Below are 26,825 nucleotides of genomic sequence, written 5' to 3'. Positions count from 1 at the left end.
TCGTATTTTGCTTTTCGTTCAAAAAGAAGAAAAAAAAAATACTTCTGGTTAGGACAGGAAGATGCTATTACCATGTCTAAATTGTTCGCGGTTTCTTATGTATATTCCGGGAGACCTCGGTTAGATTTTCGGTAGAAGCACACCTAATAGTTTGGTTCACACGTTAAGCTGCAAACTTACCTCTTAAAAGTCACACTGTTAACATAGGATGTTAAACTCCAAAGAAACGAAAAGCTTTCATTATTCGGTTAATAACACGATGAAGTTCTTTATTAAATGATTATAGTAATATCCCCCTAAAGTTCATAACTATTACAAAAAGATGTATATGCCTGAAATTTTACATCACCGTATAACAATAGTCTGATGACCACATTAACTTCTCAGATATAAAATTATTATTTTATGTTTTCAAGTTAATAAAAATACAAGGAAGTAACCATGGGCTGTAATAAGGAAACCGATTTATCAGTACATTGATCTGCAGCTAAGAGTTTCGAGCTATCGAATCTAAGGGTATACAGTTAGCGTACTCGCTTCACAATCGGAAGGTCTCTCCTGGTTCAGGTTTATCTCGTCTTCTTCCTCAGTCCCACTAGGAGACTATTGGAATGGATAGTAACTTTCAAATATAGATCCTGAATGTTTTTTTTTTTAATATTTTCTTATCTCATTGTTAATGGTTTTCAGTCTAAAAATGGATTCACAGCTGAATTTGAAACTATATTGAAAAATAGTATACTTGCTGGCACCGCGTTTCGGATACAGAATGGTAATTTTTGAGTTTGTTTTTTTAATTTTTACCCACTTCATTTTACTCACTTTTGTAATTTCGTTACGAAAATCTAAAATATTTCAAGGCTGAACACTAATTCCATCCCAGAGAAGTATGATCTTCTAAAGATTCACATGGTCTTAGGTTCGATTTCCGGTAAGGATACTGGCTCAAAAAGGCGTAACTGATATTTCAGGTCAGCCATCCTGAATTTTCCTCATTCACACCAGGCAAATGTCGAGATGGTATCAAACACACTGGTAACAGGTCACTTTATTTCATCCCTCTCTCTTCCCCAGACAGTGTGCTCGCCAACAGGCGTAATATTTTATAAATGAAGGGTTTAAGGCCCTAGATACCGGCAGCGCCCAGAAACATGTATAAATACATAAAGATTCACACTGACAGCTTTCTCATTAATAGTGTGACAAACTCGCACACAGTAAACAAGACAGGCAGAAAATACAAATGAAGTACCTAAGCGATGTAGTAGGCTAATGATAGAAAACAACTTTCTTTTATGGAGTTATATAAAATTATTCTGTTAAACACGGTTGAAAATACCTCCCTTCAGAGCCGTGATAAAATCGAAAGTGCGAAAAATTAACTTTGTAACGTCCATCTTTGAACACTATGGAACCTAGCTCAAACGATCCACGGAATTATAAAGAAATTGATTCAAATTATTTCTAAATTAGTGGCGGCTTTTCAGAGATGTCACATCGGTGAAAAAAAAATATTGTTGCAAGACAAGGGAAGAAAGTTTCAGACGATCAGAAAGCTACATACAATAATAAGTTCGTTAAATAAGCTTTCTTCCCTCCACTTGTAGATATAACATTTAAATATTTTGCCGATGTGACGTCCCTCAAAAGCCACCACTAACCTAAAGAAATAAAAAAGAATATTAGACGTGAATTGAGATTAAAATTAACACATGAAAACAACTAACCGCTTGCGTCTGGTGTGGTCAACATCCCAGTGCAAAAAGAATTCAAAAGTGAATTTTATCCCGTTATATTTTTTGCTTTTATGGTATGGTGGTATCACAATTCGTTAAACACAGTAAAACGTAAACAGTTCTATCTTCCGTGTTAAGAGAACTAAACAATGCAAAGGTTTTATACTTTTTGAAGTACGTTTATTCCGGTGAATGCAAAGTGCACTGAACACGAGAGAAAATTTCGTCCATGTGAGGCTTATAATAAACACGTTCCGATTGTCGGCGTATTATTTTTTATACTAGCACTATCTATTCTGTGCCTTTGGCGATGACACTAGATATCAAAATGAACTCAGAAGACAGAGTGAGTGCCAAATTTATAGCCGTAGTCAAAGTTGTCCCCTGGGTGCAAGGAATCAGTACCCCCTTTCCCGTTGTACCCCTGGTGAATTTCTCTTCGTCTCCTTCCCCCCTCCCACTACTGTCTCTGTATTACATCAGTGGTATTTTGAAGCCTTGGAATTCAATATAGTCGGCGGGAGGGAGCCTCATAATGAAAAGTCCTCCACTCGAGTGGGTTCCTTTGTGTTCAGCTTGGCGTAGCTTATGGACCAGAACCGAATTAGGCGGGAGGAAGATTAGCTTTGTGGGACGCTAGGCAGGAGGGAGCAAGGGGGTATACACCTCACAATACCTCTCTCTCCATCATGTTGTACTCTTTTTTCTTTTCTTAAACAGTAATAACAATGGTTATTACAGTGTGTGTGTCTTTTTCAGTTTGTTTTTTAAATGGTCTCTTATAAAAGTCCATTTGACTAGATTGAAGACCGTAAAATTACGGACAAACTGCCGACCAGAACACACTTCCTTTTGTCGTTCGCCCCTTATTTCTCTTTATTTTTATTTTTATTTTGTAATTTTTTTTTTAAAAATAAGGAACAATGTCCTCACTATGTCTACTCTTCATACAAATAATATTCTGCATATTTGTTTAATCAAATATTGAAAATACGTATCTTACGTATGCAATTTATAATTTTAGAGAAAATTGGTGTTAAATTTTCTCTCTCGCTTTAGGCTTACATCAATTATTTGATAACCATTGGTATTTGTGGATCTCAATAGAGAAACCAGGGCTTGTTGCCACACTATAAGAAACAAGAGTACGTTGTCGGGAGAATACGTACTTGATATACACAAGTCAACTGTCTAACAAAGTCATAGCTTAGCAGTGTCATTCAGATTTTTTTTTTGGGGGGGGGGGGGGAAAGATTCTTCACCGATATAAGTAAAGTTTCACGTTTATCATTAATATATCCTGATCAATAACATAGTAATATCTAGATATATATCAATTTCAGGGGAGGCAACTGCCCCTCCCATCTTCCCACATAATGACGTCTCTGACACAGCTTTTGTGTAGATGATATCCCTAATAACTCTATACCTTCACTCTGGCGTGTAATCTCTGAAATAACAGAGAAAAGAAACTAGCCATGCTAGCTCTGCTTCATTGGATTAGTGAATTAATCTACTTCATTTTATTGAAAATGAAATAAAAAATTTTTGTTTAACATTTTTTTGGGCTGCAACAGCTGGATGATTAACGAAATTGAATGAACATGATATTAAATTGCTGTGCTTTCCCACCAAGAATCGAACCCTGGACCACATGTATGAAAGGCGCACTCACTAGCAATATTTTTTTAAAGTTCGTCCGAACCGGGATACGGTTTCCCATGAGCAGTTCGCGCAATTTTTGTGTAATCCACACACGACAAGGTCAAGAACACAGAAAGATCCAGGACAGTTAAAATTCCAACCTTGCTCTTCAGAGGGATTCGAACTCCCAGTGGATTGCGCCCCATGATCCGAAGCCGAACACCCGAGACCACTTGGCTATTGCCACCGGCTAGCCACTAGGCTAACAGAGGGAGTTTGTAATACTGTAAGGATGTGACTCAAACTGCAATTTTAGAGTTGTGTATACACTGTGGTAAACCAAACTCCTTCACGTGGTGTACTCTATGAGTGGGGACACCTGCAAGTTTTTTTTTCAAGGAGGGCAAAAAACTGACACACAAGCACAGTTGAAAATACACACACACACACACACACACACACACACACACACACACACACACACACACTTCGAAGCACGCGTTCGCATAATACATAAATAATATAAAACAACAGTCATTTACTTCCATCCATATATATTATATAAATCCATAGTAAACACAGTAATGAACTATAATACTATAATATATTAAATGATATAGTATGTAAGTAAATTACTATGTCTTGATATGTACTTCCAAGAACTGAAGGCACTTCGAAATAATCCAGGGACGCAGCTGCTCTTTTACTCCCCGCTGTGGGCGGCAACGTCTGTGACACTGCTACTTATTTTCCTAGCTGAGAATATTTTTGTGTATTAAATCGAAAAAATGATTTTATTTCTTGATTAGTTTGTGTAGTGGGAGCTCTTTCGTGGTGAAGGACCGGTACATCCTTTTTTTTGTGGAAGACCCGGGTTCGACTCCCAGTAGGAAATCATGTGGTACAGATAATACATTAAACTGTGGATTCACATTTCATTTAGCCTTGATGCTGTAAAAATACGGTAATCTCCTCAACAGTCCACTGAAACCCGACTTTGACCAGAAGAGTGAACTCCATAAGATAAAGCTAAATATAAGTATGTTGGAACTTGATATGCTGACTACGCATAATCCAATTGAATGGGCTCTATCTTGACGGATTTAGTGCTTCACGGCCGTTTTTTACTGAAACACAGGAGGACTCCTGACACTTTTTTTTTTTTTTTTTTTTTTTTTGTAAATAGCAATGAAATTAACGTTTTTCAGTTCAAGCTTAAATCAGTAAACATTCCGTAACTTCTTTTCCTTTTCTTAGTCTAATATAGTGATTAAAACCAACAAAGAAGTTTAGTTGTAATAATAAAAAATATAACCCACAGAATAAGCCACTGTTAGTATCAAACAATGAGAGTAAACAAGTATACACGAATGTGTTATATGTTAATGCTAGTATAGTACAATGACGAAGTTATATGTAATTAACTTTTTATATATTAGTAAATTTGTATATATAAAATACTTAGACGTGAAATCACTTTTTGAGATCACGCTTGCTTTAAACACAATAACAGAGACATTATGAAACAGGGGGGGGGGAATCAATGTTAAAATTAACATTTGACTCCAAAAAAAGTAAAATATTGTTAGAAGTATTCGATATACAAAATACGTTTCCCAAATGAAAATAATCACGGCTTTTCCTCTTTCTTTAATTAATAGGTATTAAACTATGCGTTCTGTTACCTTGGCTTTCGGTTGGTTACTTATTGAAGTTCAGCGTCCCTCTTCAGCGCTGAATCGGGATCTACAGTTTAGGGTAGAATCCTAACCACCGTAATGCGTTCAATGTTCTCCCACCGGGAATCGAACTCGGAACCCAGTTGAACAACGACGTGTGCGATACCCATTAGACCAACGTTGAGGGTTTAATAGAGTTTCTTAATTTTTTTAAAAGAATAAGTAGAAAAGTATGGAACTGGGAATGACATTATAAATTATGGATTTTTTAAAAAAAAAATCTTTTACACATGTTTGACTTTATTGAGGGGATTTGTTTAATTAAAACTAACATTAATCACCCGCTTCGCTGGGTTCAAATAAGAAAAAAAAATAGTAATATGTTCCGTTAGTCAGTCACTTTTTACTATTTACTAAAGCGCTCTCTGCTATCGGTCATTTATATATATTCCCCTCAGGGCGGTAGCCAGCCCGAAAATTTAGGGAGGGCCCGGCTTAAGTTAGGGGGAGCCCGATCCAACCATGTTATATTTCATTTGCATGCCTACCGTAAATTTTTTAGAGGGGGGGCAGCAAAAATTTAGGGGGTCGGCCCCCTGGACCCCCCTGGATACGGCCCTGACGCCCTCCATCTCCCCTGAGTTGCACCGACAAAGTAAAGTGATAAAAACCATCCCAGGCTCGAACCTCATCTATGTGGAAAATTTGATCGAGATCGGTGGGCTGTTTAAGAGTTGATAAGTCACAAACATAATTACTTTCATTTATACAGTATATATATATATATATATATATATATATATATATATATATATATATATATATATATATATATATATATATATATATATATATATATATATATATATATATATATATTTCATTTTTGGAATAAAATACGGGGATGATAAGTAAGTTCGATATGGAACTTATTTGTCGAGTTTCGAGTGTGGGAAGGTCTATACAAGCTACAATGTAACATATTTTTTTTTTTTTTTGCATAGAAGCAGTTGAACGAAATTTTGTATAGGACTATTAAAAAAATACAAAACAGAAGCATGAGCCATTAGCAAACTTTATGTAGTAAAATTTATATGAGTATATATATATATATATATATATATATATATATATATATATACAACCCCTGGCTAAACAAGACACAGCGGCCCAGAATCTACCAGAAGACTTGGGGGACTAATGACTTTGAGCACATCTCTCCTCTTTATCATTAATGCTGGCTTTATAAACCGACAAAATTAAATAAAGTAAATACATTTTTTTACTGTTATTTCACTGAAGCATCGTTATAGCTTTTTTTTTTAAAAAAAATGGTTTTGGTTAATCACTGCCTAAATAAGATTTTTTTTTTACAACAAAAGATGCGTACAAGATTAATGCATGTTACAGCATGTAGTTTGTACTTTAACACAATTATGTAACACGTAAAAAAGCATGTTCAATTTGTTTTGTCTTTTTGAATTAATCATACACGAATTTTATTAGTTACATATGACACAACACACAACATTAAACACGGTTACTATATGTTGCAATTATAACACAAGTAAAACACGTAATAGGAGAGAGACAGATAGTCCATGAGAAGAAAATAATCTCTCTTTTTTTTGTTTTAAGAAACATCATATCTACCTGATTTCGATTTAGAACAAATCTGCTGCAGCAACATTAATCAAATATATATTTTTTGCTTTCGTTTTAACAACTGTGGAAAGAAAAAAGAAAAAACAAAACGGGCTAAATCAATATTAAATATTTTGAAGCTTAAAAATTTTATTCCATATGCCTATAGTATAAAATGTCTTTTTAGAATAATCGCATAATCCCAGAGGTTTAATTTTATTTCTACACAAATAATATTTATATGTATATAAAATCAAAGTAAATAGTACGCAGCATCCATAATTTATTTTTTGACCATTTAGTTAACGTCTGAATGTAAATGCAAACTTATAACTTTATTCATTGTTGTTTGAAGTACAACATGATTCTTGTAAGGGCCCACGGTGGCTCAGTGGTAGAGCGCCTTCCTATGCTGCGTGCGGTCCCTGGTTCGGTCCCCGGCTACTTAAGTTTGTGGTGTAAAACATTGTGTCCGTAAGTTTGCTCGGGGTAATCCCGTTTCCTCCCACTTTTTCCTTCCATCATATTCACCTGCTTTAATAATCGTCTCCCTTAGCTTCAAGGGAATAATCGTAGGACGTTAAACTCATAAATTTCATTTCATTTTTGATCCTTGTACTTCCGGTTACTTAATACAAATTTCTAAAATGTGCAAAGAACATGGAATGATTTATTATAATTTGTTAGCAATCTCTACTTAGTTATAAACAAATTCAATAACGTATTTAGTATATTGACTCGATATGTATATTCAGTTTATCACAAAATAAGCGTATTTATGTAAAACCCAATTTAGTGAATATATTACTATAATATTAAAATAGTAACAACAAAGATAAAATTGCCTATTTATTTTTAATGTAGGAGTATAATAGGAGATCCTAAAGATGATGGGTCAAAATTAATTGTTAATTTAAATTTTCACGATTACGTTTATTAACTGACCAAGGAACAACATTAGTTTAAACCTAAATTGGGATTAATACATGAATAATTATTATAGCTTATTACTTATGTGTTAATAGATACTCAGATCGCATGAGGACATGCAGCACTATAGGAATAGCTCGGTATACACGGTATAATCTTTATTACGTAGTGTTCTAAAAGTATACATGTTAGTTTATTGCAAATCTCACGTAAATAAATTAACGTCTTTCTAGTCAAAATTAACAGGAGAAAAAAACAAATTCTAATCAGATAAAGAGAACTGCACGTAAATAAATAGTTCATTTTATAACACATAGTCCTCATAACCTTATAATTGTAAGATTGAAATATTCAACATAGCAAATATCATATTAAAATTTACGTCTAACATCCTTAAATTACGGAAACTTGAATAGTTATCTGGAAAAATCGAACATTTTATTAGGACGTAATAAGAATTTGAAAAGAAAACGTTAGGTATCACTTTATTTATTAATATATAGGCTACCATATAGACTGCGTGTCTTGCCATATGTCCATCATGAAGAAAGTGAAAGTTTGTAGAAAGGTTAATGACCTATGAATTAACACATTTATTTTAAGTTAATTCCTAATAAGCCTTAACATGTAGACAATAATGCACTAAATATTTCTAGAAATCAAACTGAAGTAATGCGTTTATTATTATTATTATTATTATTATTATTATTATTATTATTATTATTATTATTATTATTATTATTATTATTACATTTTACGCTAGAAATGTTCAGATATACATGTATATGTAGGCTATTATATATGCACTTATTGTTATTCTTGCACTACATACTATGAACACAGATACGTAGGCAGATGTTGAATAAGCTATGGTGAACTAGAATTTTTTGATAAATCTGTTGTTTCATTTAATTTTTCAATGTAAGGAAAGTATTAAAAATTAATAAATTACAATAGTAAATTAACAATACAGAAATGAAAGAAGTGAAGTTGATTGATGAACAATGTACTATGCGGATTTTATTTTTGAAGAAAAAGGAAAATGAAATGAAATCATTAAGTTTTACGTACCACGGTTAAGCCAGTTAGGCTAAAGGAGACGGTGATGATGAGAGATGAGTGAAATGAAGAAAGTGGGAGAAAACGGGAGAACGCCGAGAAAACCCACGAGCACGGTGTTTGTCCACCACAAAGTCCACACGGCGCGAGCTGGGATCGAACCAGGGACCTCAAGCACCGGAGGTAAACGCTCTACCACTGAGCCACCGCCCCCCCCTTATTTTTGAAGAAGTTCTCAATTCACTGTCCAACATTTAATCCTAGAAATTTTATTTTTAAATAAATTAACAGTTATATTTAGTAGAGGGATGTTATTACTAGCATATGGTTTGTAAATAGAACATATTTTTTGTTAGATTCCATCGAATACGTAACTTCTTCATGGGAAACTATGATTTTCCCATGATGATGGGAAATTATGATGGGAAACAATTTTGTAAAATGTAAATGTGGCAGCACTATACAGAGCTCTCTATCCTTCTTTCCTTGTATGTTTATGTATGTGTGTGTGTGTATGTGTGTTAAAGTAAGAAAGAGTAAAAGAAAAGAGAGAGAGAGAGAGAGAGAGAGAGAGACAGACAGACAGACAATGTAGACGATGTTGTATAGGTTGTGACTTTGGCTTCTGTAGTGGAAAGAGTAGCCAAGACGAACCACGATTGGTGGAACCAAAATCACGACAGTTGTTTATCCAACCTATCGACGTACTGGATGAATGTGTGTGTGTGTGTGTGTGTGCGTGCGTGAGAGAGAGAGAGAGAAACAGTATGTTTGGTTATGCAGGAGAAACGTCGCGACGTTACAGAAAGAAATATCTGTTCTCAAATAAGAACGTAATAGTCAGAGTAGGAGATCTCCATTTTGAAAAGGAAATAATCAAAGGCCATAATTTTACGAATATGATTTACGAATGTTGGACGTAACAATTACAGCCAACGGCGCCGACTTTCCAAAATTTATGTTGGGTGCATATCAATGGCGGGAGGTGTTCTATTTTTTTCAGGGGAATCTCAATATTTTTTGAAGTTGGAGCTACCCTAGCTCAATCGGTAACACAGCTGACATAAATGAAAGAGAAACTGGTTCAAACCCGGGTCCAAGGTTAAGGATAAGTTACTGTAATGAATATTCTCAACATATGTAATCGTAACATTAAGTGCATACTTTAAACAACTTAGATGATACACAATGATTGCAAAGAGGCAAAGATATTATGAACATGTTACTAAAAGAAAATACCACATTCATATAAATTAAAATGAAAAATCTTCATAAAAGCAAGTAATTTTAATGGTGTTGCAGAAACAACTTGCAAGGATTTTGTTGTGAGCATAAACTACAGAATGACTAACATAAGTGTGTTGCTTGGGTGTCTTTGCACAAACACATATGAAACAAATTATTATGTTTTAGAGGTTAGAAATTTTAACTTCCGTCTCAATGTTTTAATTGCTTATTATTTTTTTGATAATGGTTAGTAAAAAAATGTTTATTTTGTTTTGTTCCTATGAAACTAAAAATCTTGTGGGTGCGACAAAAAACATTTAAATATATGTATAACAAAAAACTCAAACACAATGTTCAAAAAAAAAAAAAAACAAGTAGCAGTGTCTTCTGTACGCCACGTCAAGGAATTTGGTGTGTGGTGTGGTACGAACTCAACTAAGATTGAAACCGGAAGTGGCAATAGATTTCTACTACTTCTGGTTTTAGTAGAGATTAGAGTGGATACGAAATATATTCTTGGGACGCATAATTGATTGTAGAAAACCTCTTCTCGCTATCTATTACGGTACTTCTTGATTTCTGCCACTTCCGGTTTGAATAGAGAAGTATTCTTAGAAAGCTAAATCGATTTAAAAAAAAAACGCTTTTCGCTTCGTTTTTTTTTGTTTTTACTGTATGTAGATCAATATTGAAGCCGGAAGTTGTACTAGATTTCTATCACTTCCGGTTTTAGTAGAAAGTTTAGGAAGGAGATGAAAGCTATTCTTGGGACGCTTAATCGATCGAAGGAGACCGTTTTTGCTCTATAATAATAATCAACCTTAAAGCCGGAAACGGTTGTTGATTTCTATCACTTCCGGTTTGAATATAACTGCTATCAATGAACTCGGTTCTAGTGGAAGAACGTTTATCTCTGGTGCGAGGGGGTCACTGGTTCGATGCCTGACCAAGAATCTTTGTGGTGGACAATATCGTGTCCGTAGGTTTTCTCGGTGTACTCCCGTTTCCTCCTACATCGTCATTCCACCATTTTTTCATCATCATTTACTCGCCTTAATCATCTATCTTCTTTAATCTCACGGGGACGTTAAACTGAAAGATTTCATTTAATTTTAAGAAACTCGTTTTCTAACGTTTGGCCTTCTACATTCTGGCTACGGTAGTTTTTGAGATTTTGTGACTCCCTGGCGGGTGAAGACATAGACAGACAAACAGACAGGGTAAACATATAAAGGAGCTTTGGTAAACTAAGCTATTATGAGCAAAAATGGCTTAGGTACTCAACAACCTTAAAGTATAATCAAAGAAACAGGGGCGGATCCAGGACGGACTTCTGGGGGGGGGGAGGTTGTAATACTGCTGCTTACAGTTACTTTTAAGAGCTCCAAACTCTGGAATGGGTTTCATTTATATATAAAATAAGTAAGTTTCCTCTTCTGGGGAGGGGGGCCATTGCCCCGATCGCTCCCTCCTGGATCCGCCGCTGCAAAGAAAAGAATCTATTGACTTGCTACATCGATGCTGACGAAGAATGATCAAAACGAAGATAATAACAACAATTATTCTCCTAATAGTCAAAAGTGCATAAATGAGGGACGTTGAACAAATGTTTTCATTTTCACTTTTATTAAAAGAAAAAGAAAACCGGAACATATGGTCCTCTAACGTTTTTATGAATGTAATATGTCATGCACTCACATATTGTACAGAGCTAAATGGGTCGCGTGGTTCAAACAAGTTCTCATTTGCTCCCTCTCACAACACAATCAGTGCTCTACTAACAGTTGCATAATATCATATTACCATGGACTCTATATACTGTATTTTTCACTGAACCAGAAAGAGAGAGAAAGAAAAAAATAATAATGGGTCTTCACTTTATTACAATGTTTATTTTCCCTTTGCAGACACAGGAAGTAATGGTCCCCCATTCCCGCCCCTAAACTTAAAAAAAAAGACTTCTTTTTTTCTTTGTCGATCTGTCTGTTAAACTTTTTCTAGTACCACAGATAATGAGGTTAACTCGAAAGGAACAAAAAGAAACAGTGCTGTGATTTAGTTTTTTTTAAAAATCTTCCATGGCGACAAATGAAGTTAATATTCAAAGATATACACTAGAGAAAAGTATGAGATTAAGTGTTAAGTAATTATTTTGATTTTTTTTTTTTTTTAGTTTCAGGTCCGAGAGTTATATCCGATAGGTTAAAGGAAACGGGTGATTAATGAAAGTAAATATTTATGAAAGATCTAGTGGGATGAGAATGTAGGAACGAAAGGAAGAAACTCGTGAAAATCCACGGATAAGAATAATGTTATACACCACAAACTCGTATGGCTTGGAATCGAAGCAGGGATTCCTCACACTAGAAGTGAGCGCTCTACGAATAAACAACCCTCGTGTTCCCCCTCCCCCAAAGTAATTACTTATGAAGGAAATGACAGACTTGATTTCAATTTAGTACATTGATAAATAGATTCTTCCTATTTTTTTTATTACCACAAATTATAAAATTTCACTTTAAAAAAATGGAGCTGAAATGGACAATTATATGCTATGATACCTTCCGTTTAAAATATTATGAGTATGTTCTGTAAATTACAGCTAAGATGGTTAGTTTTTTTGGATTTTAACGTTCTATTTCGTCACCGGGACTCTATGAGGCCTGGATCTATAAATTAACGTCCAACTCGAGACACATGAGTTCTTACTGGGAGTCGAATCTCGGTGTTGCGCACCAAAGACAAAAGACACTAATATTTTAACCGCAAGGGGACATTTGATGGTGGAAGAATCAGTGAAGTAAGTATATTATGGAAGAACGGAAGAAACTATAAGAAACTCACGAACACGATGTTGCCAACGACATTACAACTTATACGCGTATTATTAACTGAACTTTTAAACTCTTTGGATATAAACTACTGTACAACTTTTAGCACAAGATGATTTAAGAGACTGTGTAACTTTCAATCTTTTCAAACATCGGATTACACGATGGATATTGTTTTACTTACTACCAAGGGCGCCCATGTTGTGGTTTCCAAGGGGGAGGGGGAAAGTATAAGCACCGTTTCAAATATAGTTTCAAATTTTGCTGTAACTAATGTAAAAATTCTATTGGGTTTTCGATATTCCCAAGTACAATTTCCTCTTAGGGGAGGCGAGCGCCCCATCTTGCCCCCCCTAATGGGCTCCCTTGTTTTATAACAAGAATAAGTACACAAATTAATAAATTTTATGATATAGTTCATTTTAAAATTCGATATCCAGAAATGTATAACCCAAACAGTGTTGCCAATAATTCTGTTTGATATCTTCTCTCTCAGCCTCATTAGGGAAGTCGAGTCTTTACCTTAAATTAACGTAGGATCATATTATCACGAAGGATCATCCTTTATGATCTAGAGGGTAGCGCGAGTGCGTTTGGTGTTCGATTACCGGGGAGGGCATCGAAGAGACTACTATGGTCAAATCTCTCTTTAAATTGTAGGTTACTTCCTCGCTAGTGACAAGGGATGTAAATACAAAATCAATTACATCAATCAATAACAGCATATATATTTCTGAATCCAAGACGAGGTTTTTGCCGCAATTTCCTGTCCAAAAATATGGTGTTGTCTTACTGTCATATGATGTGATAATGTGATAGTGATATCATGTGAAGTTTTTCTTTACTAGACAGAGTACTAGGTTTCAAGCTTCAACTTTATCCTTGTCCTAGTTTACCACTTTAGTCTTGAACGTTCTAAGTTTCAGTGGACCTTTTTAGTGATTTGGTAGTCCTTCATTGGTGAAACAAAAATATTTATCACTTCGCCACCCTTATAGATTGAATTCGGAACATATGTTAATAGATCACTATTCAATATGTAAGCAAGCAGATAATCCATTTACTAACTATATTAATAATAATAATAATAAAAGAATATTTTTAATTTTAATTATTGGCAAATTAAAATGTGCTGCTTTTTTGGTGTATAAAAGTTCATTTTGTAGATGCCTCCCTCAGTTTAACTTAAATGAATATAGTTAAAGCGTTTCACATTTGTCTAAAACAAAATAATACAGAATATTTAATACTAGAAACTGTTCTTGTTTGATGATTTTTAAAGGAAAACTCAATACCTTTAAATATGTAATAATACTCACACTTAACAAGCAAAGAACAGCCTCGAATATAGGAAATGTGTTTACAAATCTTTCGTTTAACTGTGGGATATGTCAGAGAAAAAAATGTATTCTCCTATTTGACGGATTCTTTAGAAGGTTCCCTAGCCCCACCACTTTTACCTTCTACAGCGCCACTTACAAGGAGAAAGCATAGTCTTATAGGTCGTAAAGCTATTGGACTTCCTAGTAAGGGAGGCATCTGATTGGTCCAACGCTTACCATTAGTTCATTTGTACGTTACCGCATTGGCTTGTGTCGTTAACATAATTACGTTTCCCCATTCTTCATTATTGTTCGTTTGAGCAACTTTAAAGAAGATCTTTGCAAAATGAGCACTTTCTACCAGCATATTTAAGGGAATTTGTACACTTAGGAGAATCAATAACAAAACCTAAATAAGTATATACGTCATTATAGCAAGTTGTTGCCAAGAAATATTATTTGGCAACGCAGAGGTATATATATTTGAAAAATAAATAATAAGGACCACGCTCATTCAGGGCGTTAAATTTAATAAAGGAAATAAGTACTGTAAAAATGGAATAGACCCTACTTTCATTTCAAATATTGAAAATAATAAGTTCTATGAAGAAATTAGCAATAACAAAGGAATATATTAAGAAAGTCTCGCAATCTAATTAATATACTGCACTACAATAAAGTACTACTATTTCTAATCTTGATTAGAACGTTATAAACTGAATATATAGAATATTTCATAACTTGCTTTGTTTTTTCTTTTTCAATGTAAAACTTTTTTTTTTTTAAAAAAAGTTCCTTTGATTTCCCCTAATCAACAAATAGTGCTTTGATTTTAATTTTTCTTTCTTTCTTTTCTTTTGTCACTTATTCTAAACTACGGAAATAGTATTTTTTGCTAACGAAACACAAGGACTATGTGTAGAGAAGAATTTAACATTGCATTTTACTAATATTATTGTTATTCTTTTGATTCCGATATTTCTCACGACCTGTTTTTGATTTTCTACCGTACTGTTTATTAAGTAACAACAGTGCCATACACATACATTAAATAAAAGGAGAAAGTGTGCCTCATGACAAATCATACTGAATTAAACGCGACGCCTTGTCTTTTCTCCATACGATCTGACTAGTGCTGCCACCTGACGACATAGTTTCAAACTACTTCCAATTGCCCAGCCAGAAGAAAGTGTGATGAGCTCCACCTACAGGCAAGAATAGTCTCACCGAGACAGCTTGAAGTGAAAGGAAACAATCTACATCTTTTCTTTGATAAAATATTAATAAACTATTATAATATAATTTTATATTTGTTACACGTTAAAATATACTCTAGTCGAATACCACGATGATAATGTTTTTTTTTTTTTTTTTTTTTTTTTAAAAAGAGGAGTGAAATGTTTCTGTTACTAGGCCAAATAAAACGCTATTGCTTGAATATTAAGTGAATATTATATAAGTTTGCTATATGCAAAATATCCACGTATGTCCTGAACAGTTCAGTCTTTGAAACTCATAGCACGATCTAGGCTAAGAAAAGTAACCAAGAAGCAGAGAAAACTAACTCATAGGCTCACTTTAACCAGTTCCTTAAAACAAATGAGCAAACAATGCTTTTAACTAAATGGCCTATTGCCTAATTTATTTAGTGTTCCTGTCTAGGTGATGGTAGAATATTTGCTAGTACGTTTATGTATACCAAACTTATACAATCAGCACTGGCGGATTTAGCCCGGGGCCTACGCCCCCAGTGAGTGACAAAATTATTTAAGCTATATTTTTGTCAGTTTATAGTAATATAATGATATACCTATCATAGTCTAGGTTATAGTTGCTCCTCCCCCAGTTTTTATCTTCTAGAGTCGCCCCTGACAATCAGTTAATATTGATTCAAAATATCCATCTACATTATATGTTTGTTTTAAATTACGTATTCGCCACAAGTACATAACAATATGAATAATATAATGTTATTTAAGCAACTCCAACAGTGAAATATATTTATGAATTAATGAACTAAGTACTTTCGGCACTTCGTAATGTAAGTGTTCCACACATCTCTCGCACTCTATTGCGGACAATAAATAGCGAACGATCACAATTATTTTGCCTATTATTAATATTATTTCACAGTAGTAAAATAACTATTGTTTAACATAAAAAATGTTAATTTTAAGCTGTCTATATTATACTAGAGGTGGTACAGACTAAAACTATACGAGATTTTACCCCACATACTTAAAAAAATGAGGATTTTTTTGTTCAACATTGCTTAACAAAATCATATACAAAGTACGTGCTTTGTGGAAATCGACTTCAAGATGGAAAAAATATGCTAGTAGGTAAATGAAAGGACTACACAAAAGTGTTGATGTTTGTGGGGATTAGAATGGTCAAATTCTAGATGACATATTATGCATGCGGATGAATTATACGGAATGTCTAAACAATATTATTTGTTAGCATTATTTCTGAAAATTTCTATCAATCTAATTAAATAAGCACACGAAAATTTATAAGAATGTATATTGTCGAACCCCAAAGAAAACGCTAAAGAAAGAAGGAGGGAAGAGTAATATTACATTTTCGAATGTGACATCCTTTAAATGTGAATCAATTTTTAACTGCTTATTACACTTTGCGTAAATCTTAGGAAACATGAATCTATTACATATTTAGAAAAGTATAAAATATCCGAAACGGTATAGACGTTTGCTAAGCACTTGCAAAATTATTATGAACATGCAAGACTAATGTAATACGCATAAGGATTGTATTTACGCTTTTGTGACAATTAACTTATGCTTTGGAAAGTACATGAATCACTGAACCATTCTCCAATTAAATATTGTCATGCAAAGTCTGATATAAGTTATCCAGCGGAAACCTGAATTATATTCGTATTCTCGTCTGTCTGAAAATGAATTTCGAATCGTACAATTCTATCTCTCTTTAACAAACCGCGATATTAAATCACCTTATTTTCACTTAAATTCTTATATTAATTTAAAATTATATAACATTTTAATATGTATTGTATTAAAAAAATCATTTAGTGCCATCCCTATATTTATCTTATATTTTTTTTATTGGAACCATATACTAGCAAAGCATGTGAAACATGTGCTTAATTTATTTATAGAAAGCATAAGACAATATTGCCCAGCTGCTTTCTGTCTATAGCACTTTCCCACAGTTTGCCCTGCTGCCACCTGTCGCGTTAATATTGTACTATATAAATGTGCACATGACGTCAATCCCAGTTAGGGACCGTCTCCTAAGCTACGCTTCTCCAATGCAGCAGACTATTTTTAAAACGTTTAAAAGCCGATAGTTCATTTGTTTAAAGGAATTTTCCGCTTAACAAGTGTGTGTACAATAAAGTGTAATAGATTATCTGTGAACCTTCTAGTGATGGTGATAAATGGTTGTACAAAAAGAGAGAAATTGAAGATTGTTTGGTGTAAAAAAATCTTATTTGCCTCGGGCAGAAGAAGACGCGAGCCGCGCCTTTGCTAGGAAGTTTCCGGATGCAGCTTCCGTTGCGTCATCGGAACAAGCACGGAATCGATTCCACGAATGACGTCACACCCAGCAATGACGCAAATTTGACGTCACACCCAGGACTGACGTCAACGAATTACGATCCATGCTCATCTGGTCTCGGAACGCGTGGCTTGATGGAATGTGCTTTGGCACTCGTGTTGATACTGACTACTCCAAGAAAACGTAACCTAACTTAAGACACAAACCATATTGACTTTCATTTTTACATAATTGTTCTGTAAGACTTTAATTTGGGACACCACGTGTTTTGGTCTTATATTTAAGAGCGCTAAAACTAAAACTGGTCTTGTGACTTTGAGCGAGATCCAAAATTGTTGGGCCGCTTCCAAAGTACACGTGCTGAAACGTGCACATGACCAGCTTTACGTCAATGAAAGCACTAGATTGGCACCTGGTGGGAGTCTTTACAAAATTCCAATTGTTCTTCCCATTAAAACGATTTGACGACAATAAATAAACAAACAACAGTTTTTGTTACCATGATTAAATTTTTAGTAAATTATTTTAGATTTGTTAAGGATTAAAAATGAGAATTAAATATATTAATTACCTTAATAGTCTAACTTAACTGGAGGCACATGATAAAACATATCCCAAAATATTATAGATGTAAGATTATTATTCTGATGGTTAGTAATATTGTTTTTTTTTCTAAAAAATAATGTTATTTCTTTTTTTGTTAAAACATAAAGAACACTTACAGAACACGTGTGCCTTTAGTGATCTGTAATCCGTTCCTCCAGTTGTCCTGTTCACTGAAGAGTGACTGGTTCGCATCTCCTTGAATGGTACATGTTGGTGATCGTATGCAATTGAGTTCCTCTGTAATACAATTGGTTACGTCGCGTGTATCAATACTGGATTTACAGTTCCAAAAGCACTTAATCTGTACTAGCGGATCACCGATTGCCATACAGGTTGTGTTTTTTAAAAATAAACAGATGCGAAATAAATGCGCGCTTGTCACTTTTTTTTAATTTTTAGTTTTGCTATTTTATCAGAATGTTAAACACAATCACAAACACATATGAATTTATCACCATTGTATGTAAAAAAGTAATAATAATGAAACAGTAAATTGTGAGACAGAAAATATTAATAATGGTCCAAAATACTCTCTCTGTTGTAAGGGGGCGGGGTTGTTTGAAGGTAATGAAACGACTATAGATAACAGTCTACTGAAAACACCAACTACACACTGCCACAAACCACCCACCTGAGGAGCTAGCAGTGTCTGATGATGAAAGTCCAAAGAAACTGGCTGTTGTTGTGGAAGGTGGCGGCGATTCTTGATCGCTGTCCTGGGGAGTCCCCGGCTCACAAGCTGTGTGTCCTCTGTCCTCAGGTGTAGTATCCGTAACTCTGCGATCCAGCACGACCAATGTGTCACTCCACGAAAAACGCATAGAGTATAATAATAATTAAAACACAATTTTCTTCTATCACAACACCTAACCCTTCTTCCTTGCTGGTCCGGGTATGAATTGAATTATATGTCAATGTAGGAGCAGTATTACCCCAAATCTATGTCACTGTTATAGTAAAAACAAACTGCTATATCCCCCTTACAGCAAGCAAGTCCACAGTTCAACATGCAACTGGCTCCAAACACTTGGGACCATAGCCTATAAACTCCTCAGATACTAGATAGGAGTGACGTCAGACGCTCGTGACGTCACTGACGTGGATGGTTGTCGCGAGATCGTTACCAGCGCGCCAATCCGAGCAGCGACTCAGTCCAGCACGCTCTCTAATTGGTTGGAGGTGGTCCGCAACGTCATCGTTGTGACGTTATCGTTACGACGTCACGGATTGAGTTTAGGTGCGGGTAGCGAGGCAGGGATTACAGCATGTGTGAGGAAGATGAAGAGCTCATGGGCGACAGAGAGAAGACGAGAGAATGAGTTGTGTGTGTAGGAGGAGAGAGGGTGGAGAGCACAGCTGCTGCAGTTTTAAACAGTGGTGCTATTGGAGAAACAAAAGCGCCAAAGACAGGAATTACGCGATTATTCTAGAAATCACATAAACACACACATACTGACCTATCTGAACGTATTTCTTATTAAACGGGGAAAAGGTAAAAGAATAATAATAATTAATAAATCATCGCAAGGGTTTTATGTAATACTGGTAGTAATGGATATGTATTATATAACATACTGGTCGCGGAAAGTCAATCCAGAAATCGATGTTAGTCGGCCAAGAGAACAAATATAACCCTTTCAATTAATTAATTACTTCAAGAAAAAGTGATGCTGGTAATGGCCGGATTGTTGGATGATGTGTGGTTAGCACATCTGTTACTTTGTAGTTGTTTTTGGCTTTCTATATCGGAGTTAAGGGCAAAAAATGGTCACATGAAATCTTTAAGTTTTCGTCCCACGTTTATGCCGTGGCTAGGCTAAAGGAGATGGTGATGACGAGAAATGAATGAAATGGTGGAATGAGGAAAATGAGAAGAAACGGGAGAACACTGAGAAAACCCACACACACGGTGTTTGTCCAACACAAAGCTCACTTGGCGCGAGATGGGATCGAGCCAAGAACCCCATGTACCAGAGGTGAACGCTCTACCACTGAGCCACAGCAGCCCCGGAGTTAAGGGCGTTGTTAGTGCTCTGAAAATTTATATCGTACCAAAATGCACTTGTACAGCAATTCACTTCTTCTTTTGGCAAACTAAAGAAGGTACAGTATAGATTTGGTTCACTCTGGGCAGTTCACAATATATATGTCCGCTGTATCTCAATTTCGTAAAAAAAAAAAAAAAAAAAAAAAAAAGGTATGGGGCCCTGTCCCCATTCATCTCGATACGCCCATGTAAGTTAAACCAATGTTTACAAAACACTGAAATTTTGCACAGGGTTACATTTTTTGGCATAGTCTGTAATACCACCAGGTTAACAGTGTTGCCAACCCAACATAAAGTTATTTTTTTTCTTTCAATTGGCACTGTACAGTACGTATATAACATAATTCGTAATCAGTGATGAAAATTTTCCGGAAAACTTTGAAACGGAAAATTTTCCAGAAAATTTTCCGGAAAATTTTCCGATTCATAAAAACATACTCCACTTATTCCTACATCGTTGTTTAGTCGTGATGTGAGGTGGAAAAATTTCTTCTATATTTTTCCGGAAAATTTTCCGTTCTTAACAAATATCAGTGATCAAGTAACAATTCCTCAATATTCATAAAATTGATTGAATTCATGTATAGAAATGTTAAAAAGTGAAAGATCGTTTAAAGAATCTGAAAATTTTCATGGTTCACACAATTTCCAGGATTATGTAGGAACAAGTGAAACAATTTTTCATGAATAGAAAAATTGTCTGTCCTGTACAGTTACGAAAATTTTCCGGAAAATTTTCCGATTCATAAAAACATACTCCACTTATTCCTACATTGTTTAGCAGTGATGTGAGGTGGAAAATTTTCTTCTATATTTTTCCGGAAAATTTTCCGTTCTTAACAAATATCAGCGATCAAGTAACAGTTCCTCAGTATTCATAAAATTGATTGAAATAATGTACAGAAATGTTACAAAGTGAAAGATCGTTTAAAGAATCTGAAAATTTTCATGGTTCACACAATTTTCAGTATTATGTAGGAACAAGTGAAACAATTTTTCATGAATAGAAAAATTGTCTGTCCTGTACAGTTACGAAAATTTTCCGATTCATAAAAACGTACTCCACTTATTCCTACATTGTTTAGCAGTGATGTGAGGTGGAAAATTTTCTTCTATATTTTTCCGGAAAATTTTCCGTTCTTAACAAATATCAGCGATCAAGTAACAGTTCCTCAGTATTCATAAAATTGATTGAAGTAATGTATAGAAATGTTACAAAGTGAAAGATCGTTTAAAGAATCTGAAAATTTTCATGGTTCACACAATTTCCAGGACTATGTAGGAACAAGTGAAACAATTTTTCATGAATCGAAAAATTGTCTGTCCTGTACAGACAAAAATTTTGCGGAAAATTTTGAAACGGAAAATTTTCCGATTCATAAAAACATACTCCACTTATTCCTACATCGTTGTTTAGTCGTGATGTGAGGTGGAAAATTTTCTTCTATATTTTTCCGGAAAATTTTCCGTTCTTAACAAATATCAGCGATCAAGTAACAGTTCCTCAGTATTCATAAAATTGATTGAAATAATGTATAGAAATGTTAAAAAGTGAAAGATCGTTTAAAGAATCTGAAAATTTTCATGGTTCACACAATTTTCAGTACTATGTAGGAACAAGTGAAACAATTTTTCATGAATAGAAAAATTGTCTGTCCTGTACAGTTACGAAAATTTCTCGGAAAATTTTCCGATTCATAAATACATACTCCACTTATTCCTACATTGTTTAGCAGTGATGTGAGGTGGAAAATTTTCTTCTATATTTTTCCGGAAAATTTTCCGTTCTTAACAAATATCAGCGATCAAGTAACAGTTCCTCAGTATTCATAAAATTGATTGAAATAATATATAGAAATGTTACAAAGTGGAAGATCGTTTAAAGAATCTGAAAATTTTCATGGTTCACACAATTTCCAGGATTATGTAGGAACAAGTGAAACAATTTTTCATGAATAGAAAAATTGTCTGTCCTGTACAGTTACGAAAATTTTCCGGAAAATTTTCCGATTCATAAAAACATACTCCACTTATTCCTACATTGTTTAGCAGTGATGTGAGGTGGAAAATTTTCTTCTATATTTTTCCGGAAAATTTTCCGTTCTTAACAAATATCAGCGATCAAGTAACAGTTCCTCAGTATTCATAAAATTGATTGAAATAATGTATAGAAATGTTAAAAAGTGAAAGATCGTTTAAAGAATCTGAAAATTTTCATGGATCACACAACTTTTAGTACTATGTAGGAACATGAAATAATTTTTCATGAATCGAAATATTTTCTGTCTTGTATGGAAAAATTGAAGAACTTTTTGTCGGAAAATTTTCATCATTTTGAAGCAAAAAGTAAAACACCTTTTATGAATCGGAAAGTTGTATTTGCTCTTTAGAAACAAGCGAAAGGAAATTTCATGAATCGGAAAATTTTCATCACGATGTAGAAACAAATGAAAAAAAAAAAACTTTTCATAATCCGGACAATTTTGGATATTATGTATAGTGATGTTTGCTGGAAAATTTTCCACTATATTTAACTTCACATTCAGCTATAAAATTAGTGGGAAATTTTCCACCAAACATCACTATATATAATATCCAAAATTGTCCGGATTATGAAAAGTTTTTTCCACTTGTTTCTACATCGTGATGAAAATTTTCCGATCTATGAAAATTCCTTTCACTTGTTTCTACACAGGAATAAAACTTTCCGATTCACAAAAGGTTGTTTTACTTTTTGCTTCAAAATGATGAAAATTTTCCGACTCATAAAAAGTTCTTCATTTTTTCCATATAAGCCAGAAAATATTTCGATTCATGAAAAATTGTTTCACTTGTTCTTACACAGTACTGAAAATTGTGAGCCATGAAAATTTTCAAATTCTTTAAACGGTCTTTCACTTTTTAACATTTCTATACATGAATTCAACCAATTTTATGATTGCTGAGGAATTGTTACTTGATTACTGATATTTTTTTTTAGAACGGAAAATTTTCCGGAAAAATATAGCGGAAAATTTTCTGGAAAATTTTCCAAAACGGAAAATTTTCCACTTCACATCACTATTCGTAATATGCTGATCAAAAATGTGAAACTATATTTGTGGTTCAGTGTCTTATCTCCTTTCTCTCTCCCTTAAAACACAAGCAAAACTTGAAATGACGCTATTGATCTCAGTATGTTAACATATATTTCAAACAAGTCCCTTACTAAGCTGGGTAAACACACACACAAACAAATGGTGTTAGAGTGTTGGGAATCAAACCCGGGAACACGAGCATTAACCAACCACGTAGAAGGATATCCTGAATGAGTGAAATTGAATGAAATAGGAAATTGAATGAAATAGGAAATTGAATGAAATAGGAACAGGAAACTGTGTCTTTTAACGCACTAAACTTATGTGGAAGCGAACGAGCAGATAATTCGTCTTATTAAAATCATTGTCATTTATTTTCCTTTTCTTGGGAATGAGGGTGGAAAAACTAAACATGTGTTAACCAGGAAGGCTAACTTATAAACATGTAGCAGTGTCATAGTGTGCACAACGTTTGTCAGCGTAGTATAGGTTAGTATTTTGTATCCTGAGCATTATACAAACCCGCGAATCTCAACTGCATTACGGGTGGTCTATTAAGTAACACACAGAAATACATAGGAGACCAATTTTTGATTGTCCATATCTGGGGGCCAGCTGGACTGGACGGATCATGTTTATCAACGAACTCGTCTCCTAACTTCTATCCCTTTACACGCTGGCAGTGGCGTAGCACACTTTTGCGCCCCCCTGCCACCCGCAAAGTAAAGAGATGGGGCCCTAGTCGTAAAGCCGATAGAAGTAAGGTTGAAGTTCTACTTCTTTAAATCTTTATTCATCGCAAGATTTCGGGGCCCTCTATACCTCGGTGCCCCTCCGCACTGCGGGGGTTGCGGGGGCAGCTGCTACGCCACTGCACGCTGGCCAAAATTGATGTTGATTTATCAAGCAGTTCTTGAGATTTTGTATCTTCCGGACACATACACAGACTGACAGACAGGGAAACCTTTAAATGTATAAAGATGTTTTTGTAAATCAAAATCCTTTAAAAATCACAGACTTCTCAAATCTTCGGCACAGTTATTTTTCTCTCGCTTCCGAAAGAAGCATGTGCAAACCTCCAGATTTCAAGTTAGGAGAGCATTTCAAAGCTATCCTGTTCCTAATTATTTTCTACAGATTTGCAATCTAATGAGTTTGAGCATTCACGATTCAGTTAGTAACTCAGATATTTATCATATGTTTAAAAATTAAAAATACCTATGAAGAGACCTAGAACTCGAAACTAGCCCTCGGATTTGTTTCTCGTCGCAAACACTTTATTAGAGATATTTTGATCCCATGGTTTACAACTCACTGATAGGTCCTGAGGAGTTGTTTAAAATTTTGGCTTTGTATGTCGTTTCAACTCATAATAAACACGCTTTAGTTTTGTATCATTCTTTTTGAATAACATTGTATGGAAAGATGAATAAAGCATGTGAACCATGAGAGTTGCAATTGCAATTTGGTGAAAATATGAAATCTTACAGTTGGTTAATAGTGAAAATGTATGGAATATTATGTGAGTTATTACAAAGAACATAAAATTGAAAACTAAATAGTGATTTTGTATATCTTCGAAATAAGCAAGTTGAGTTATGCTAGATTAACAAATTGTAGTAGATGAGTATAATTTTTGAGAATATTACAATGTTAATATAACATTGTATATATAGCGTTAAAATTAATTCAGTAATTTCAGAGTTAACTTTTGTGCTTTTAAAGGCTTCCTTTTGCGACCGAAATATTTAAACATGCAATCTTTCTAAAATGATGGGTAGTTTTAATGGTGTAAATGACTGTACAAGATTAGTCAGGTGCAAGTACTCCCATCATCGCCTATGGGAACAACGAAACGATTAATTTTAGGCCCTTGTCTTATTAGAATGCTCTCTTGCTCCGTCTGAAGGTAGTTATTAGATCAAAGGTTTATCTAACATATCTTTACTATATCAATAGCACAATGTAGATCGTGATGGCTCTGTGGTAGAGCGCTCACTCCTGGAACATGGAGTTCCTGATTCGATCCCAGCACCTGCCAGGTGGGCTTTGTGGAGTCAAACCTCGTGTGCGTGGATCTTCTCTGGATTCTCTTCTTTCTTTCAATTTTAGTCATTCCATCAAAATATCATTCAACTGATTGGCATATAGTAGCGGATCCAGGATATGATGAAGGGAGGGGCTAAACCATAGTTTGAGGCTTTATTCAATGTAAAGTAGGATTGAAGCCCATTTTATCCAGTGTATACCTGAGCGTCAAGGGGGGGGGCTATAGCCCCTATAGCCTCCCTCTTGGATGCGCCTCTGTATATATATATATATATATAATTTGATATTGAAAACTACAATGAAGGAATAGATTGAAATTTTAGGTCACAAACAATATAAGTTTATCATTAAGTTACAAGGAACTACTAAAATTACAAGATAATTTCACGCTTATGAAATAATTTTAAAATACTTTCAGTTCACTGGTGAAAACAAAATATATATACTGGTAAACAGAGAATTTTCAATTAAGCCATTATCAACTTTTCCCAGTATATAACAACTACTAGCGCGAAACAAAAGAAAATGCCCAAAAAGTAGCGTAGCATATTTTGCTATCTTCGTATTAACTTGATTCATAAGGTTGAAATTCGCTTGCCTATACAAATCTACATATCATGTTTTGTCATCCTTGTATGGAGGTAATAACCCTGTATTGTAGAATAGACCTATCTTTTGTACATACTGACAGTTTGCCTAAACTGAATTGTGTGATAGAAATAATTTTAAGTACGTGTCTCTCCCTTTATTATATACACCAATGATTATACCAGTTTTCTCGATACCACCTAACTTGATCATAAGACATAATAAAAGGAATTACTTTTTTTTGGTGGAAATCTGTTTTTTGAAGCTTTAAATTGCTTAATGAGGATAAAACAAAGTATTTAATTTAAAAATTAGAAGTATAATCGAGTTAAAGTTTGGTGTTGAATATTTAGCGGTACCAAAATCGAAGATATTGATTTTCTCCTTTGCACGCAAATCTTCTCACAAGACATCATCGTGAATGCGTATTTCACTTGGTGAAAAGAAAATAAATGCTATATTAAAAAGAAAGAGGAGCTACTTAAGCAAATTTTGTACTAATGTTGTTAATACATACTTCGTTGTTAGTCAGTGAGCCAGAGCGACAGATGAAATACAATGCCAAGTGTTCTTGAGCTGAAAATGAAATGCTGTTTTCCATATTTATTTGTTTATGGGGAAGTGCCAGATGCAGCATTATGCCATTTTACACTGAAACATAAGGTAATAATATAATTAAACAACAATTACATCAAAAATTCATTGTGAATGGCTAGTCTATATATTATGGTAAGCATTTTTCCTGGTATCCGATGCACATAATTACTACTTTTGTATTCGAGAAGATATCGTACAGTCCCTAATTATTCTCAGTTAATAATGGGTTGTATCTAGCTTGAA

At 34.4% G+C, this 26,825-nt stretch overlaps 1 protein-coding gene across 3 annotated transcripts in view; it reads right to left on the bottom strand.

The window, feature by feature from the left end:
- Positions 1 to 19,225, bottom strand: part of Hr38 (Hormone receptor-like in 38) — a 58,355-nt gene extending 39,130 nt beyond the window's left edge. Inside the window, exon 1 of one of the 3 annotated variants that reach the window (XM_081745034.1) lies at positions 18,856 to 19,225. In XM_081745034.1, the coding sequence (XP_081601160.1) occupies positions 18,856 to 19,045 (190 nt within the window). In that variant the 5' untranslated portion in view covers positions 19,046 to 19,225. Of the gene's footprint in view, positions 1 to 1,727; positions 2,042 to 18,340 lie in introns of those variants that run through there. The other 2 variants (XM_081745042.1, XM_081745051.1) reach the window with 2 other exon arrangements.
- Between the last annotated feature and the right edge of the window lie 7,600 nt (positions 19,226 to 26,825).

The sequence above is a fragment of the Thermobia domestica genome, chromosome 2 (genome assembly GCF_964235325.1).
Source record: "Thermobia domestica chromosome 2, izTheDome1.hap1.1, whole genome shotgun sequence".
NCBI lineage: Eukaryota > Metazoa > Arthropoda > Insecta > Zygentoma > Lepismatidae > Thermobia > Thermobia domestica.
Note: the sequence above shows the minus strand (reverse complement) of the source record. Positions and strands in the feature narration are given on the sequence as shown.